At 39.3% G+C, this 17,988-nt stretch overlaps 1 protein-coding gene across 4 annotated transcripts in view; it reads left to right on the top strand.

Moving 5' to 3' along the window:
- The window catches only part of ARHGAP21 (Rho GTPase activating protein 21), a 129,996-nt gene that overhangs the window by 98,677 nt on the left and 13,331 nt on the right, over window positions 1-17,988 (top strand). For all 4 annotated transcript variants that reach the window (XM_043882787.1, XM_043882784.1, XM_043882786.1 and 1 more), the window contains 7 exons: window positions 1,060-2,950; window positions 9,004-9,162; window positions 9,300-9,402; window positions 11,029-11,065; window positions 13,807-13,932; window positions 15,330-15,614; window positions 17,885-17,949. In XM_043882787.1, the coding sequence (XP_043738722.1) occupies window positions 1,060-2,950; window positions 9,004-9,162; window positions 9,300-9,402; window positions 11,029-11,065; window positions 13,807-13,932; window positions 15,330-15,614; window positions 17,885-17,949 (2,666 nt within the window). The remainder of the gene's footprint in view (window positions 1-1,059; window positions 2,951-9,003; window positions 9,163-9,299; window positions 9,403-11,028; window positions 11,066-13,806; window positions 13,933-15,329; window positions 15,615-17,884; window positions 17,950-17,988) is intronic.

The raw sequence follows: 17,988 nt of genomic DNA, 5'->3' as shown, positions 1-17,988 counted from the left end.
TCCTTTCCTAGTACTTTGCTGTTACGTTATGTTATGTTTGTGGCTGCACTTGAGCTTTGCAAGCTGTCTAATGCAAAGACAGGATATGAGATAGTTTTGAATTAAGCTTGTTTTGATTAGGGAAGAATATGTAACATGACACCACACCTAACTGTCTCAGCTGTTGAACATAATTCTGAGTTACCTTAATTAGCTCTGTTTTGTAGAGTCTCTGTATTTAATTTGTTGCTTTTAAGTTCTTAAAAATATTCCTAGATAATTTTATAAATAGTTGATAAAAAAAAATTGGAACTGCATGCTTGCCTGTTCATGATAGAGAAATGTCTCATTAAAACAGGTAAGAGAGACCAAATAAATTTGTACAATGCAATTTTGCATGAGTGTAAAATAAAAAATATAAATTATATACAGGAAGATGAATTACCTTTATTCATATTTTATACCTTTAATATGTGCATATTCTCTGTTTGAAAAATTTTAATAGTTAACATGGCTGTTGGAGGACCTAATTTATCAAAATAGATTATTTTTAGTGATTCAGCAGTTATTAATTGGCAAGACAATGTTCAATATAGTATTTATCATAGCAGTAGTGCCTAGAGTAAAGATGTATTTGGTGAAGATTTTTAATATTTTCACCTCACTCTGGCAAAAGATCAGGTTCTTCTTTTGCTGTGAGATTTATTCGGCAGCCATTTAACCTGCCAACTGCTGGGGGGCGGGGGGGGGAACAAACATAAAACTTAAAAGGGGAAATTTTTGAAAGCAAGATGTCCATATCTTGTTATGGCGGGTGGCATGGATAGAATTTGGTGTGTTTCAGGTCTTTTGAGAAAGTAGGCAATTGTAATTTATATTTTTTGCAAATTCTACAATTTATTTGCTTTCTGAGAGACTAGCTGAACTTGTGGAGTCCCCTTACATTGTGTCTGCATGCATGCTTTAGCGAATGCCACTCGGGAGCAAGGCAGGGCACCATAAAATAAGAATGTATCGCAAGATTGGAAATGTGTTCCTTTGATGAGTTTGAAGTGACCCGTTTCTCTCCTCTCCATGTAGGCGTATTCTCAAGATGCCTACCTGAAAGGCAATGAAGCCTACAGTGGCAATGCCCGCAACATCCCCGAGCCCCCCCCAGTCTGCTACCCCTGGCTGCCGTCCGCCGCTCCCGCCATGGCGCAGCCCCCGGAAGCACCTCCTCCAGACTCAACAGCAAGCAAACCGCAGACTAGCCCCCCAGTATTGACGCAGCCCGGCAGGGCCTACAGGATGGAAATCCAAGTGCCTCCGTCACCACCAGAGGTGGCCAAGTCCAACACAGCAGTGTGTGTCTGCAATGAGAGTGTAAGGACCGTCATTGTACCTTCTGAGAAGGTTGTAGATTTATTACCTAACAGAAGCAACCACACAGTTCCCGCTCACAGAACTGAGGAAGTGAGGTATGGCCGAAACGAACAGCCCTCTTTCAAAACCGCGACGAGAGCCACCTCGCCGCCATCCTCAGTTCCCACTGCCCATCTCATCCACCAGCCCGGCTCCAGGTCGTTGGAACCTTCTGGCATTTTACTTAAATCTGGCCACTACGGCGGACACTCAGAAGGTCTGGTGAGCAGATCTCCAGCTGTGGAGCCTGCCTCCGTAAGTGTCAACCCCTACTCTCCCAACTCCCATCAGCACATAGACTGGAAAAACTATAAAACTTACAAAGAGTATATTGATAACCGGCGCTTGCACATGGGCTGCCGGACCATTCAAGAAAGGTTAGACAGTTTAAGAGCCGCCTCTCAGAGCACAGCGGATTATAACCAGGTGGTGCTGAACCGCGCCGCCCTGCAGGTACGGCGTCGGAGCACCTCTCAGGACCGAGTGCCCCAGTCCATCCAGGTCCGGCAGCGCAGCGTGTCCCAGGAGAGGCTGGAGGACTCTGTGTTGGTGGCGTATTGTCCGAGGAGTGCCTCTCAAGGCGCGCTGACATCTCCTTCTGTTAGCTTTAGTAACCACAGAACTCGCTCGTGGGATTACATCGAGGGACAGGGTGAAACCTCGGAAAATGTCCATTCTGAATGTCCACCACCGGATGCAAATGGTGAACGAAAGCAGACTTACAAGTGGAGTGGGTTCACCGAACAGGACGATCGGCGAGGTATTTACGAGAGACCCAGGCAGCAAGAAATTCACAAATCTTTCCGAGGCTCCAATTTTACAGTGGCTCCGAGTGTGGTGAATTCTGACAACAGGAGAGTGAGCAGCAGAGTAGGGGGATCAGTGTCTCAGTTTAAAAAAATTCCAGCAGATCTAAAACCTCTGCAGCCCAGCAGAAATTTTCAAACTACTTGTGGAATGTCCCAGCCTCGAGGGATTTGTCAAGACAGGTCACCTCTTGGGAAAGTCCGGAGTAATTCTCTGAAAGCGCCTTCTACGCATGTTGTGAAGCCACCCTCCAGCCAGAACTCATTTGTTTCTATCAAAGACCAAAGACCAGTAAATCATTTGCATCAAAACAGCTTACTGAATCAGCAAACATGGTTACGGACGGAAAGTGCCCCCGATCACCACGTGGACCCTGGGAAGCCCCCCTCTCTTTCCGGAGCTTCTGTTAAGCCCCCGGCTCTGGCAAGTGAGATTACTAGCACTCCAGATTTTGAGTTATCCGTCACTCAGAGGAACCAAGATTTAAGTGTACAAGAGGTGGAAATTCAGCAATCAAATGCTGTAGATAATAAAGAAATTGTCATCCTAAGAGAAAAACCTCCGTCTGGTCGCCAGACACCACAGCCTTTAAGGCATCAGTCTTACATCTTAGCAGTGAGTGACCAGGAGACAGGCTCAGACACCACCTGCTGGCTGCCTAATGATGCTCGCCGGGAGGTCCATATAAAAAGGATGGAGGAGAGGAAGGCCTCAAGTACCACTCCACCTGGTGATTCCTTGGCTTCCATCCCATTTATAGGTGAGCTCACCTCATAGTTGTTGGTTAACATGTCAAATATGTCACAAATCTTCCAGCAAACTATTTCTAGTTCAACAGGTCCAGGAATTTTACTCTGTGATCTTGAAACACTTGTTCTGAATTTTCTACACTCTGCTAAAAACCAGAGCCATAAGCTTTTTTTTTTAATTTCTTTTTTTAAGTATTTTTATTTATTTATTCAGGCTGCACCTCACAGCATGAGAGATCTTAGTCTCCTGACCGGGAATCTAACTCGTGCCCCCTGCAGTGGAAGGGCAGAGTCTTAACCACTGGACTGCCACGGAAGTCCCCAGAGCCATAAGCTTTTACTCTCAAAAATCATTTCTAGTATCAATTTTCCTTTTTTTTAATTTTAAACTTTGCATACCCAATACCCATTGTTAATTTTGATTTTGATGAAACATATCCCCACCATCTGGGGGAGACTCAGCAAACCAAATTGTGCTTGGTTGTTGATTCAGCTGAAACAATAGTCAAGTAGAACAGTTTGGATCACTGGCAATCAACCTTTCATATCATCAGTGCTTTTTACTTTCTGAAGCTGATTTCTTTATAAATTTTAATTCATGGGCCTACTGAAAAGACTTCTTTGTTGTTAAATTACTCTATCTTAGAATAAATCCTGGAATAGATGGGGAGAAGTTACTTAAATGACAAGCATGTGCCCTGATCTGGAGCACCTATCATGTTCACCGAGGCTTTAGATTGCTCCCACACGCCCCAGGTATATTATCCATACATCAACCAGTACGTTTTTAAAAATAGAAATCAGATCATTTCACTCCTGATCAGAACCCTGGTTTAGCTTCCTATGCTACTCAGAAGAGAATCCAAAATCCTATGGCAGGCTAGGCCCTCCATGATCTGCCCCACAACCGCACCGCACCTCTCTGCCCCTACCTCTCACTTTCTGCTCATCCCGTCTTCACACACGCCAGCCGCCCAGCAGCCCTGGAACGCCCTAAGCACACCCTGCCTCGGTGCCCTGGCACCAGCTCCCAGCCCTGGAATGCATTCCAGAGATATTCACAAGACTGCCTCTCAGTACATCTGGGCCTCTGCTCAGACATTTCGTTATCAAAGCAGCCTTTCCAGACCAGACTATCTGAAATACACACAGAACCTGAGGTTCTCTATGTCCTTAAGCTACTTTGTTTATCTTTATACCGGGTGTTTCCACTTGACATTGTTTTTTTTTTTTTTTTAATTGCATCTTTCTCTGCAGATCTAAAGCCTAAACTTTTGTGAGAGCCAGGATTTTAGATTGTTGTATTCACATCTTTGTCCTTAGTGTCTGGAACCACTGCCTGGTGTAGAGAAGGGACTCAATAAATATTTGTTGAAATACTAAATGAATGATAATATTGAGATGATAGTTTAAATGTATAAACAAAACAAACTTTCATCATATCTAAGATACCATCTGCTAACAACATTATCATATATGTCCATTAGTAAATGAGAAATTTAAGCTATGGAGAGGTTAAATAACTTGCCCAAAGTCACACAGTTAATAAGCAACAGAGACTTCGCTGATTCAGCCTCATCTCAGGGCACAACTCCAGAGCGCCCCCTGGAGGTGTGTGATGCCAGCCTTGCTTTGAGGCCAAGGTCATACATACACTTCTTCAGCTGGTAGGTTCAGGAAGAGTTTGCCATGATTTTGTAATATAATGTGGTTATCTCTGAGTGCTAGTTCAGACTTCTTCTTTTCTAGAGAAATTTTTTAAAGCTCTTGCGCTGTTGGACTGTCATGTGACACTATCAGAATCAGCTATAAAAAAAAATTCCACATAACTCACATTTTAAAAATATATATGACATATTCAAGTTGTAAACATTGTAGGGAATCTCAGCCTAAATTGTGCACATGTTTATATCTGTAACCTTAAGGCCAGCCCCCCAAAATAGTTTTATTGTAGATTAAATGGTATAGAAATGATTGTCATGATTTTTTTTTTAAAACAAAAAAAGCCCTACAACCCATGTCTGTATTTCACAGGCCTGTGAGACCAGAATAAAGGCATTATATTTGTTCCTACTTAATAAGAATAATATAATACAATTATATTAGAATAATAAGTAGTTTTCTAGTTACATCTGTTAATATTTCTTCCTAGTTACTACTAGGTATAGGAATAAACCAAAAGGTCAGTTATGTTATTAAAGAGAACTTTGGCTAAAATATAAAACAAAAATCTATTTAATTGTGTATACATATAAAGACTTAGAAAAATGATTAAAAGAGACCATTTTGTTTGTTCGTTATAAAATAAAAATGCTCACTAATTACTTCTGGTCAAATTCTACTTCAAGTACTTACTTGAATCTCTTTTATAGTTCCTAGTGAATGACATCTTTTGTTTTATGAATCATGACTTAAAAGTCCCACAATATAGAAATGACTTTATAATCCATTTATTTCTTATATGCCTCCCAGGACCTTAATGTACTGCATATGATTACTCTTATATGTCATTTGATTGGCACCCATGGAAAAGGGTAGAATAAAGAACTGAGATATGAACACAGAATTGATTTCACTGTTTCAGATGTAAACAGTGGATTTTTACATGGATGTAAGTGTTCTTAAGTGCCAAAATTTAATATTGAAACCCTTTTATATTGTTGAGCTTCAGAGTTTTATCTGAATAGATCTTTTTTTTTTTTATCTTTTTAATTTTTAGCCACATCCCATGGCATATGGGAACTTAATTCCCCAACCAAGGATCAAACCCACTCCCCCTGCACTGGAAGGCAGAGTCTTAACCACTGGACTGCCGGGGAAGTCCCTGGTGTTTGTCTTTCCAATCTAGCTATTTTTTAAAATATATGTCTTACTAGGATAGATATCAGCATTGAAATGGAGTAAAAGAGACCATTTGCAATGTTTCTCAAAGTATTTTCTGGGAACACTAATTCCATTTGATAAAGGCAGGGGGCAAAGATTAGTGATCAAATAAATTGAGAAATGCTGAGTTTTAAAAATTAAGTTTGTTTGTCTGTCATAGAACTCTCAGGATCATGAATGTACTCCTTATATCTTGTGAATTTTCTAGGCAGGATATCGTATAATTTGTCTCAGAAGTATTTGACCATGAATCCTTTCTTTTATTTAGAGCATTTCAGTTTAGTGTACCATAAATCATAGTTTGGAGAATGTTGGACAATGTTTTGTGCTTTTTATGAAACATTTAAATTAGAAGGAAAAAGAAGAATTAAGGCTTGCTTTTGTAGCATCACACTCCAGAGTCATCATAGTCTGTGATTTTAATAATTATTTTTGTTACTTGAAAGCATTATAAACAATGCAAATAAATAAATAGGTGCTTTGGCTTTATTTCCCAAAATATCAGAGAATGGAGCCAATTCATTTACTTCGTTATCCGTGTAATGCAAAGATAATGAAACATCTTGCAGAAAGAAAATTTTCCAGCCTTTTGTTATACATTTAACATCTAATAGTCCTCTGGGGTCACAAGATTTAGAAAAATGAAGAAAAGAAACCACTTTGTGTGTAAATTAGGAAGATCAGTCATTAGCAGTATTTTGTTTATACCTACTCACCCTTGTGGCTCAGCTGGTAAAGAATCCACCTGCAATGCGGGAGACCTGGGCTCATCCCCTGAGCTGGGAATATCCCCTGGAGAAGGGAAAGGCTACCCACTCCAGTATTCTGGTCTGGAGAATTCCATGGAATGTATATCTATGGAATTGCAGAGTCGGACTCGACTGAGCGACTTTCACTTTCACTATACACACATACCCTGTAAAGCTTCAAAGTATGTCCTGAAAATAAATTTCAACACCTGTCACAAGTAAACACAAAATACAAAATGAATAATGAGTTCCTAAGTAGTTTGTTCTTTAGTAGCAGGTATTAAGGAATATTCTCCAATCTAGATTTTTAGTGTTTTTTTTTTCTATTTTTAATTGGAGGATAATTGCTTTAAAATGTTTTCTTAGTTTCTGCTGTATATTGACATGAATCGGCTATATGTATACATATGTCCCTTCCCTCCATTCTGAGCCTCCCTCCCACCCCCTCACGCCACCCCTCTAGGTCATCATACTACTACTCATAACTATTAATATAAAAAAGCCAGTTGTATTACCCACTTTAATTTCATCTAAAATTCGCACTCCCCTCATTTTTGCCATATTTTAAATATTTTCTCTTGTTCCTCTCACCCCAGAGCTGGCCAGTACGTGTGTACCAAATTAGGATTAGCCTAACTAAAATTGAATTTGGTTGATACAGCCTTGTTGACACTGGCATTTTAAACCAATTCAGAAATCTTAGAGCTTGTAGGATAGAGCTGGATCACAACATTGTTCTTTACAGCATCGGACTTTACTTCTGTCACCAGTCATCCACAGCTGGGCGTTGTTTTTGCTTTGGCTCCATCCCTTCATTCCTTCTGGAGTTATTTCTCCACTGATCTCCAGTAGCATATTGGGCACCTACAGGCCTGGGGGGTTCATCTTTCAGCGTCATATCTTTTTGCCTTTTCATACTGTTCATGGGGTTCTCAAGGCAAGAATACTGAAGTGATTTGCCGTTTTCTTCTCCAGTTCAGGAGAACTTAGTTATCTGAAATTTACCCAAAAGGCATGGGCCTGGGTGACTGAACAATAATTCTGAATTTAATATTCACTCTTCTTTGCTCAGATTTCCCAAGTTTGAGTTGGCATCTTCTTACTAGATAAATTTATGTGTTTCAAGTGTAACAAAACTGCTCACCACAGAATAATTTTAGATGTTCATTTATCTTCCTTTTGGTAGTAGTGTTGACTTTTATCCTGAAATATTTCAGTCTGATCTATAGCACACCTTGTAGAATACTAGGCTTATTTACTTAGGAAAATAAATTTTTTAAAAAACCTTGTACTTATAAAAATTATAGAATCGTTTCCCTCAATCAGATTTTCTGGATTTTCAACTAGTTCCTTTAATATTGAAAGTAGATCCAATAATAACTACACTCTCAGTCGGATCTGTCAGTTTTTAAAATAAATTCAAATCTCAGAAGCCCCCTAAGAAATCCCCAGCTTATGAAAGCCCCTAAGTATTTTATGTTCTTACATAAACTAAACAGATAATTTTACCCCTATTGTGGATTTATTGTTGTAGTCCTCTTGAGCTATAAATGACCCTTTTGATAATCCTAACCCAATTTCTTTATAGGGAATGAATTTAATATCCAAAGGAATTAAGTAGCTTTCACAAAGTCCAGCAAAACAGGATCTAAATCCTTTGACCCGCAGCTCAGTCTTCCCCATTCCTAACAGCTGGCTCATTCTTTGTGCTAAAATTAATCATCCTAAAGATAAATTTGTGAAATTGGTGCCTAATATTTATTAAATTATTTTAAGGTAAATGTTAGATTCCTCAAAATTAATGTTTCTGGCATTCGTCAGCTGGCAAGCTGGGTCATCTTTCATACACATGTGCCTCTCACATACACCCAAACATGCTGCTTTTATAGGTTTAGGTTCTGAATACCTGTGAACTTTGGTATCTTGATGATCAGTTTGGTGAAAGTATTAATTGTTTGGTGAAAGTGTTAGTTGTGTCCAACTCTTCTCCACTCCATGGACGGTAGCCTCAGTCCATGGAATTCTCCAGGCAAGAATACTGGAGTGGGTTGCCATTCCTTTCTCCAGGGGATCTTCCCGACCCAGAGATCCAACCCAGGCCTCCTGCATTGCAGGCAGATTCTTTACCATCTGAGCCATGAGGGAATTCTCTTAATTGTTTGGTAGAAGCAAACAATTTAATTTTGGGTAAAAGCAGCTCATTTCATTTCTTAGACCATATTCTTGGAATTCTTTGGAATTACTAGAGTAGAAACTGTGTGAGTAGACTTTTAACAGATGACTCTGTCATTAACTGTTATTGCTGTGGTTGTGTTCAGATCTGTATCTGGTTCTTTTAATACTGGGTACCGATGATTAGTTCTGTCATTGTTATCATTAATGATGATGAGGCCATTTAACATCCCAATATTTATTTTCATTTTATCTTATAGATGAACCTACCAGCCCTAGCATCGATCACGACATTTCTCACATCCCTGCCTCTGCGGTCATCTCTGCCTCCACCTCCCAGGTACCCTCCATAGCAACGGTCCCTCCCAGCCTCACAACTTCAGCTCCATTAATCCGACGTCAGCTCTCCCATGACCAGGGTACGTTTCATTGAGTAGTTATGTGAATTGTCTCACGTTCTCAGTTTTCCACTTAGGGTACTGTGGTAATTGTCTCACCCTGAAAAAAGAATCTGGAAACTGCTTGCACATATCTGAATGTTGGGTTTTACTTGCAGAATCTATTGGACCTCCCAGCCTGGATGCTCAGCCCAGCTCAAAGACAGAACGATCCAAATCATATGATGAGGGCCTGGATGATTATAGAGAAGATGCAAAACTGTAAGTCTCAAGCGTGTTGTTTTAAATGTCTGTTAGTGGGTGCTCAGTATGCCCTTGACATATAAATACTGAATTTACTGATGTATTTTCTAACTTCGACATTAGAAATGCAAATAAAAAATAACAATTGTTACCTGATAATACATTCAACTGAATTTTTTAAAAAGTTTTTAAAAATCAGTAACACAGTTGTATTTTATGATACAAAAATACACATAAAATTATTCCTGCTTTAGACCTCTAGTCACGCAGTCCTACTCTCAGACAGAGCTATGCTATCTTTTATGTAATTCCAGAGCTATTCCTTGTGTAAAATCATGCACGTTTGCATATGCTTATATACATTCATGTGTGTATTCTAATTATTTTTATAAACAAATGATATGTGCTCTACACACGGATCTTGGAGAGCTTTCAATGTGTGTATTCCTGGCTCATTCTTTTTCATGATTGTTTAATTTTCCACTGAGTAGTTACACTGTAATATATTTAATTCGTCTTCTATATTCTATTAGTAGACATTTCGATGATCAAATCTTTTTTTTTTTTTTTTTTTCGATGATCAAATCTTATGCCACAGCAAATAATCCTTCGGTGACTATATTTACACATAGTTCATTTAGCATATATGTGAGTGAGTACAGTTGGAAAAAGGATTGTTATATCAAAGGGTATGTGTATTTTTTACTCCAAAATCTATTGCCAGTTGCTGTCCAGTTTGCTCTTCCTAGACTCGCTGCCTTAGGGGAGTGTGTGTGAGGTGTGGCCAGGGCAGTGGCAGTGACTGGCAGGGATTATTCTAACGATGCAGGATGGGATGTATGAGCCATCTTTGCCTTTACTGTCCCTCACAAAAAGATATCGGTAACAGCCTCCTTTCACAGTCAGCATCACCTTATCCCCAGCTACACACTGCTTCCTGCAAAGATGGTGGGACTGAGAGGAAAGGACCATGCCATCTTCAGTCACACATTAAAATTCTGTGCTCCTTAAATGAATTTTGAATTATAACACAAAACAGCTTTGTCCCGTGAACTTAAATTGTTTTGAAAAATCAATGTGAACCTGTCCTCCGAAGCCCTAGGCTTTTTTAGTGGCTTTCAGAGTTGTTCTCTGTACTGAAACACCCAGAATAGGGTCGGAGGGAGGAGTGGTGGCCGTGACCAGCCCTGATAATGCGCTTGCTGCCAGCATGGCCACAAGCTGGGGGAGTGTGCACGTGCTGGTCTCTGACCACTGATGGTGACCACAGACCACTCATTATTGGCAGTGTGGAAATCCTTAATAGAGCATTACAGCTACAGGTAACTAATAACATAAAGCCCAGTGCTTATCCTGAGTAGCTTTTTCTTTGATCTAAAAAAACCAAGAAAACAAAATCTCACCTTTTATACAGAGATGGTTTTAACTTATAGTTTAAGAAAGCTCTGTCACTGAATCAAAAATTTAAGTACTTATAAAATTAGCTGTTTTTCCTTACTTGCATTGAACCCCAAACACTTAACATGGTAAAAATGAAAGGTCATCTTATTAATGAAAGAGGAGTTATAATAATCAAATTACTTTTATATCTTAAGTTATTTTTATGCACTTATTACAAATATTGATAGATTTCTTTTCCAACAGGTCTTTTAAACATGTATCTAGCCTGAAGGGAATCAAGGTAGGTAGTCAATATTTTTAAAATACCAGCAAATGATAAATGTTTCTATTAACTTTAATTTACTTTAGCTCTTCATAGAGAATTGTTTCTTTTATCATTAGGTATTTTATATTTAAGTGTCATAACCCTTTATTCTCTAAGCTTCAAGTGCATTTGGAAAATTGCCTTCTAAGTTGTGATTTATAAACATATTCATCAAATATATAATACTTCACATACACTGTGCTGATTTTCTTATTCTGTTGATATAGGTTTATGGACAAAACTCTGACTGTCCAGCAGTATGTTTGTTTTTCTGTCTTCAACATTACTTCACTCAGCTATCACCCCCTCAATATAATCCACTTCATCCACTCTTATCTACCCTCCCCTCATACCTTTCCCTCAAAGTTGTTAGACAGGAATTTTGTTATTTTGCCTTCTTCAAAAATATTAGGGTCTTCACTTCTACTCACACTTTCTGCCTTCCTTACCCTTATCTTAATAAATGCCTATACCTCTTTTTTTTAAATTTATTTTTATTTATCTGGCTGCTTTGGGTCTTAGTTGTAGCATGCAGGATCTTCACTGCATCATGTGGGATCTTTCATTGTAGCTCATGGACTCTGTAGTTGTGGCACGTGGGCTTAGTTACCCTATGGCATGTGGGATCTTAGTACCCCAACCAGGGATTGAACGCACATCCCCTGCATTGCATGGCAGGTTCTTAACCACTGGACTACCAGGGAAGTGCCTTTTTACTTGGAACATTATCCTGTTAAACACAAACACCCACATTTCTTCTTTGGATTCCGTCACTTTTCCCTTTCTCAGGACCCTTCTCTCTTCTGCAGAATCACCCTTTCCAGTGATTCAGTCACCAGCATGTAAGGGCATGTTCTACTATTTCCTGTATGTAAAAGAAAAACCTTCCTGGAATCCGCAACCTCTCTATCCCCTATTTACTGGTCCTATTTTACTCTTCCATTTTCCACAGCAAAATTCCTTGGGAAAAAATTGTCTGTGGTTTCCACTCCCCCATGTCATGTCTTTCTCAACCCACACATATCAGGATGGCACTGTTTAGGCCGAGGTTACCAATAAAAGACTAGTTGCTAGGGCTTTTTGTGTTTTTTCTTTTTTGGTTGCGTTGGGTCTTCTCATAGAACCTGGGCTCTTTGTTGTAGAGCATAGGGTCTAGAGCACACAGGCTTAGTTGCCCTGCAGCATGTGGGATCTTAGTTTCTGGACCAGGGATCATAGCCACATTCCCTGCATTGGAAGGCAGATTCTTGACCACTGAACCACCAGGGAAGTCCCTAGTTGCTTGGGTTTTTAACATATTTGATTTTTCAGGAGTAACCAGCATGATTTCTCACCTCCTGAAACACTTTCTTCTGCTGGCCTCCATTTCTGCCTCTGCCTAGTATATAAAATGTTGGAAGGTCTAGAGCTGGTTCTGACTCCTCTGGCCTCTCCATCTACCCTCATTTTCTCAATTATCTGCCCCAGAGATCTCCCTGAGTGTATATCACTAGCCTTGACCTCTTCCCCAAACTTCGACTCATGTGGGCTCCTGCCCTGCACCGTCTGCAATGGGATGCGTAATGAGCAGCTCAAGGTTTACACACCCAAGTAGACTTAGATGACTCCCCAGACATGTATCCCTCAGCTTTCCCCATCTCTCAAAATCTGCTTCAGGTTACCTAGTTGTTCAAATGTCAAATATGGTAATTAGCCTGTTTTTTTCTTTTCCATTTCACGTGCCAGTCCACTCCACCTCCAGGACATACCCTGAATCTTTCCATTCCTCTCCGTCTTCATTTTTGCTCCTGTAGGCCCAGCTCCCATCATCCCTCGCTTGGATTCCCATAGGTTGTCCTTTCAAATCCACACTCCAGGTAGCAAGCAGAGTGACCTTCCAGCTGTGTGATCAGATGATGTTCTCCCCTGATGCGTCACTTCATGGTCTCTCCCCCAACACTTCCTGCCACAGCTTGGAGTATCCTGAACAATCCATAATTAGCAGTTTCTCTTACTCCCATGGCACAGCGAACGTTTAAAATGATAACAGTAAAGGACTTCTGTGGCAGTCCAGTGGTTAAGATTGCCTGCCAACACAGGGGACTTGAATTTGATCCTTAGTTGGGGAACTAAGATCCCACATGCTGCATGGCACAGCCAAAAAAATAAAATAGAAAAGATGATGATAACGATGAATGTATATTCATTAGCTATGCATTCTCCCTAGATTTTTTCTTTCCCCTGACTTTTCATGGTTGCCCCTTTTAAAAAGGTTTTCTCCAAATTTCATCTTACGTCTTCTTTCTGCAGAGACTTGCCTCAGCATCACCAATTTATAGCCACTACTTGATTGTTCCTTTTATTGCATCTCCTTGTTTCACTCTCCAAATGGCACTAATCACAATCTGATCATTTTCTTGTTTTTTATTTTTTATTCTTCTTTGTCTTTCCTCACTAAAACTGTGAGCTCTTGAGAAGAGGAAAATTATACTATTTCTATTGTTTTTTAATGGTTAAAAAAAATTGCTTCAGGTGACTTTCAAAAACGATGCTCATCTTAAAAAAAAAACAAAATAAAAATTTGTCTTATGTAATTGATAAAATTAGGAGTTTTCAAAAGTAGCCTTTCATTTGGAAGATTTAGTAGAATAGTTTTTCAGCAAAACAATTTCAACATGCAAGTACTTACAAAGGAAAAAGCTGATATTTTGCTGTGTTTTCTGTGGCCTTTTCTGTAGATCTTAGACAGTCAAAAGTCATCAGAAGATTCCGGATCCAGGAAAGACTCTTCCTCAGAGGTTTTCAGCGATGCTGCCAAGGAAGGGTGGCTTCATTTCAGGCCACTCGTCACTGATAAGGGCAAGGTAGTACCTTTTCTCAGCTACTGTGAGCTTGTGAAATGCAGGCCTTGAAAAACCAAGCAGTCAGTCTGTATACAGAAAAGGGCAACATATCCAGAATAAGAAGAGTTGAAAACATTTATAAGTATCTTTGTGGACATACAGGAAAAATTATTTTTAAAAATTCTGATCAGTGATTTAATTTAATATCTTTTAAAATTTAATCCCTTTTTTCATTCTTTATATCAGTTACATATGGGATACATTGTCTTTTATCGTGGCAACATTAAAGTGACATCAGAGTATTTAAGAAGGAACTCTGCTTCTGTTATTAAATAATTTATTACCCATGGATTATCACAGGGTGGTCCTTTAGGGAGTGGCAATTCTCCATATTAATATTTAAAAACTTTTATTCAGCATCTTCCAGGTTACTATGTTAGTTCAGTTCAGTTCAGTCCCTCAGTCGTGTCCCCATGAATCGCAGCACGCCAGGCCTCCCTGTCCATCACCAACTCCTGGAGTTTACCCAAACTCATGTCCATCGAGTCGGTGATGCCATTCAGCCATCTCATCCTCTGTCGTCCCCTTCTCCTCCTGCCCCCGTCCCTCCCAGCATCAGGGTCTTTTCCAATGAGTCAACTCTTCGCATTAGGTAGCCAAAGTATTGGAGTTTCAGTTTCAGCATCAGTCTTTCCAGTGAACACCCAGGACTGATTTAAGTTGCCTGTAAAATAGCTTTATCATTCCATTTATTTTATAAACATGAGGTATTTAAATGAATATCACAGTATCAATATAGGCTTCATGAAGCAGATAACAATATAATAAAAATTTTACTAGAAACTTCCCTACAATATTTGGGCAGCTTAATTTATAAGAAAACTATAATACTGTCAAAAGAGTATCAAACATTTCTTTTCTTTAGAAAACCCACCTTGCATGTTGTTGCTTGACCGTATAAAATTGATCAATTTTGTTAACTAAATTCATCACTTGTACATATCATTTTGGAGTCTCCTTATGCAGTGTTTGTCATTTGCGTGATCTAAGACTTGTCTTACGCCTTGCTTTTAAGATTTTTCTGACTGACCTTTTCCCTTATTTTCTATTTCCTTAGCATTTTTTATGTATTTTGCTACACTCGCTTTATCCTAATTAACTTTGTTCATTTTATTTTCCGCGCCCAGCTAAAGTTGGGGTTTCACCACCCTTGACTGTGATAGGAATGCAGTGCCCAACTTGGTTTGCACTCCACCAATTCTGTCTCTCCCCCGCTGACAGATGTATGTTGACGTAAAGCAGGCACCTGCCACCTTGGGTGAACGTTTCTGTGTGTTAACAGCGCCACTTGTTGTGTCTGTCCTGCACTGAGATTTAGCCGAATGCTGAGCCTGTCTGATTTGTCTCATGTTCTCCAGCGAGTTGGTGGAAGTATTCGGCCATGGAAGCAGATGTATGTTGTACTTCGGGGCCATTCGCTGTACCTGTACAAAGATAAACGAGAACAAACGACTCCATCTGAGGAGGAGCAGCCCATCAGTGTTAACGCCTGCTTAATAGACATCTCTTACAGCGAGACCAAGAGGAAAAACGTCTTCCGACTCACCACGTCTGACTGCGAGTGCCTGTTTCAGGCTGAAGACAGGGACGACATGTTAGCCTGGATCAAAACCATCCAGGAGAGCAGCAATTTAAACGAGGAGGTGATTGTCCAAAATGACACAACCTTCACAACGGTTTTTTAAAAGAAGAGTGAAAGAATCTGATACATCACTTAAAAAAAGTTATAGTATGCTATTTTCACTTAAAAATAGGTGCTCAGAAGGAAAACTCAGGGAATTCCCTGGTGGTCCAGTGGTTAGAACTCTGTGCTCCCATTGCTGAGGGCATGGGTTTAATCCGTAGTCAGGGAACTGAGGTCAGGAACCTCAAGCTGCATTCCCCCCCACAAAAAAAGAAGAAGAAGGAGAATTCAGTATACATATTAATATTTTATATTATTTTCACTTACTGGAAAATCATCATTACTGAGCTAGAGAAATAGATTATTCATATATTCTGCATACTTTGTCAAGCAGTGAACTGATCAGAGATCTAGGTTCCTAGTCCTGGTCATTACCTTAATGACTAAGTACTCTGTTTCTTTATCTTAAAACCAGGATTGTTGTGGGGCTTAAGTTACACTGAAAATGCTTCTCAAATCACAGTGTAAATTCAAAGATACTGATCGTGTGATTTTTTTTTTTTTTTTTAATGAAATGGTGCAGGCAAGAGTATAATATAGCCTATAGTAATACAATACTTGGATTCTGAGAAAACTTGCATTATCAGAAATCATGTGATAAGCCAGTTTTTCTTTTTAATAAGGAGTGTCTGACTCACAGCCATCAAGATATTTTTACAGCAGAAATTCCAATAGTGAAGATACTGTTTTTATGTGTACATAACTATAAACTCTACAGAGCAGATTCAGCAATGATTAAGTCTAGATTTCACTCAAGGGTGCCTTTTTCCTATCAATACAGTTTTTCTTAGATACTGTTCTCCTTTTGTGTGACCCATTGTTATGACAAAAAAGGAAAAACACAAGGTTCTTTCCTCTTACGGTATTCAGGAACACCTACATCAAGCATAAAATTATGCAAATTATGTTCTCAAATTTAGTCATTTCCATTATATCCAATTTAAATTGTGAAAACTTAGTTCATAAGAAAAATGCCTATGCTTTTTTCCCTCTGATAGTTTATGCTCTGCCTTGTTTGTCACTAACGATGAACCCCAGATCCGTATCAATACAACCCTTTTTCTACAACTACCACTATAAAAAAACATCAGTGAGTTTTGTCACAGTAAAGAGGGAAAATCAGAACTTGGATATAGATTTCAGCTCTAAGTAGTAGTTCAGAGGAGTTCCTGTTTGAATCAGCACCTGCTCTGTGCCAGGTGTCCTACTGGGCAGTAGATGACTTCATCTCTGAGATGTAGGGCTGTTTTAAGGGTTGATGGAGGTGATGCTTACGAAGAATGCAGCCCAGTGCCTGGTAGGTCATGAACATGTACTTCATGTCAGCCGTCATCACTCTCATCTGATTTTTCAGACACAGATATTTTCACCCAGTTTTATAGCTCAGAAAGTAATAATTCACTGAGCATATGCCATATGGCAGGCAGTCTTTTAAGCATTTTTACATCAGTTAATCACAGTAATCATATAACTGTGTACCTACTATTATCATTACCATGTTTCAAACATGGGAACTATTTGACAAAGAGAGGCTAAGTAGTGTCCCCAAAGTCACATAGCTTAGAAGTGTCAGGACTAGGACTTAAACCCAGGCAATCTTATTCTAGGTCTTAACCATATCCTTTTTCAGTTGGTAAATGAGGAGAATAGATTTGAATCTGAGAATTTACAAAGCCTGTATTCTTTGTAAATTATAATGTTCACTATGATCAAAATGAGACAAGTGAAAAATATATTTGGGGACACATGTCAATATATAACTGGAATCAGTAGGGAAAAATCATCCTCTTATGGTCAACTCTTGAGTTTTCCATACAGCATATTGTTGAGGTTAAAAAAAAAAAAAAAAACAGTTTTGAGCTTTTCTATTCTAACAATCTTTCTGGGGTTAGCAAGAAAAAAACTAGCTCTGTTTCCCAGTCATTTATTAAAAATAACAGATGAGTTCAATAAATTTGAACACTGGCAACTTGCTGGTTGTCTAGGTACTGGGGGGGTACAGGAAATAAACAGAAAGCTCTTGGAAATGGGAGAGGCACTTGGAGCATTTGTCACTTAATGATGTTGGGTCGTGATGTGAATAGAGGTTTTAAAACCACTCCATAGTGTCAGTATTGAATGAGCAAAGTAGTATGGAACCCCCCACCCTATACCCCCTGCCACCAAAAGTAGGATCCCTATTTGAATTTAGAATTGACTTTCTCATTTTACCTTCTGTTTATTCTGTAGGACACTGGAGTCACTAACAGGGACCTAATTAGTCGAAGAATAAAAGAATACAACAGTCTAATGAGGTGAGAATCCCACTGTGCCTCCTAGGTCATCAGGATGTA

Source organism: Cervus elaphus, chromosome 23 (assembly GCF_910594005.1).
Source record: "Cervus elaphus chromosome 23, mCerEla1.1, whole genome shotgun sequence".
NCBI lineage: Eukaryota > Metazoa > Chordata > Mammalia > Artiodactyla > Cervidae > Cervus > Cervus elaphus.
Note: the sequence above shows the minus strand (reverse complement) of the source record. Positions and strands in the feature narration are given on the sequence as shown.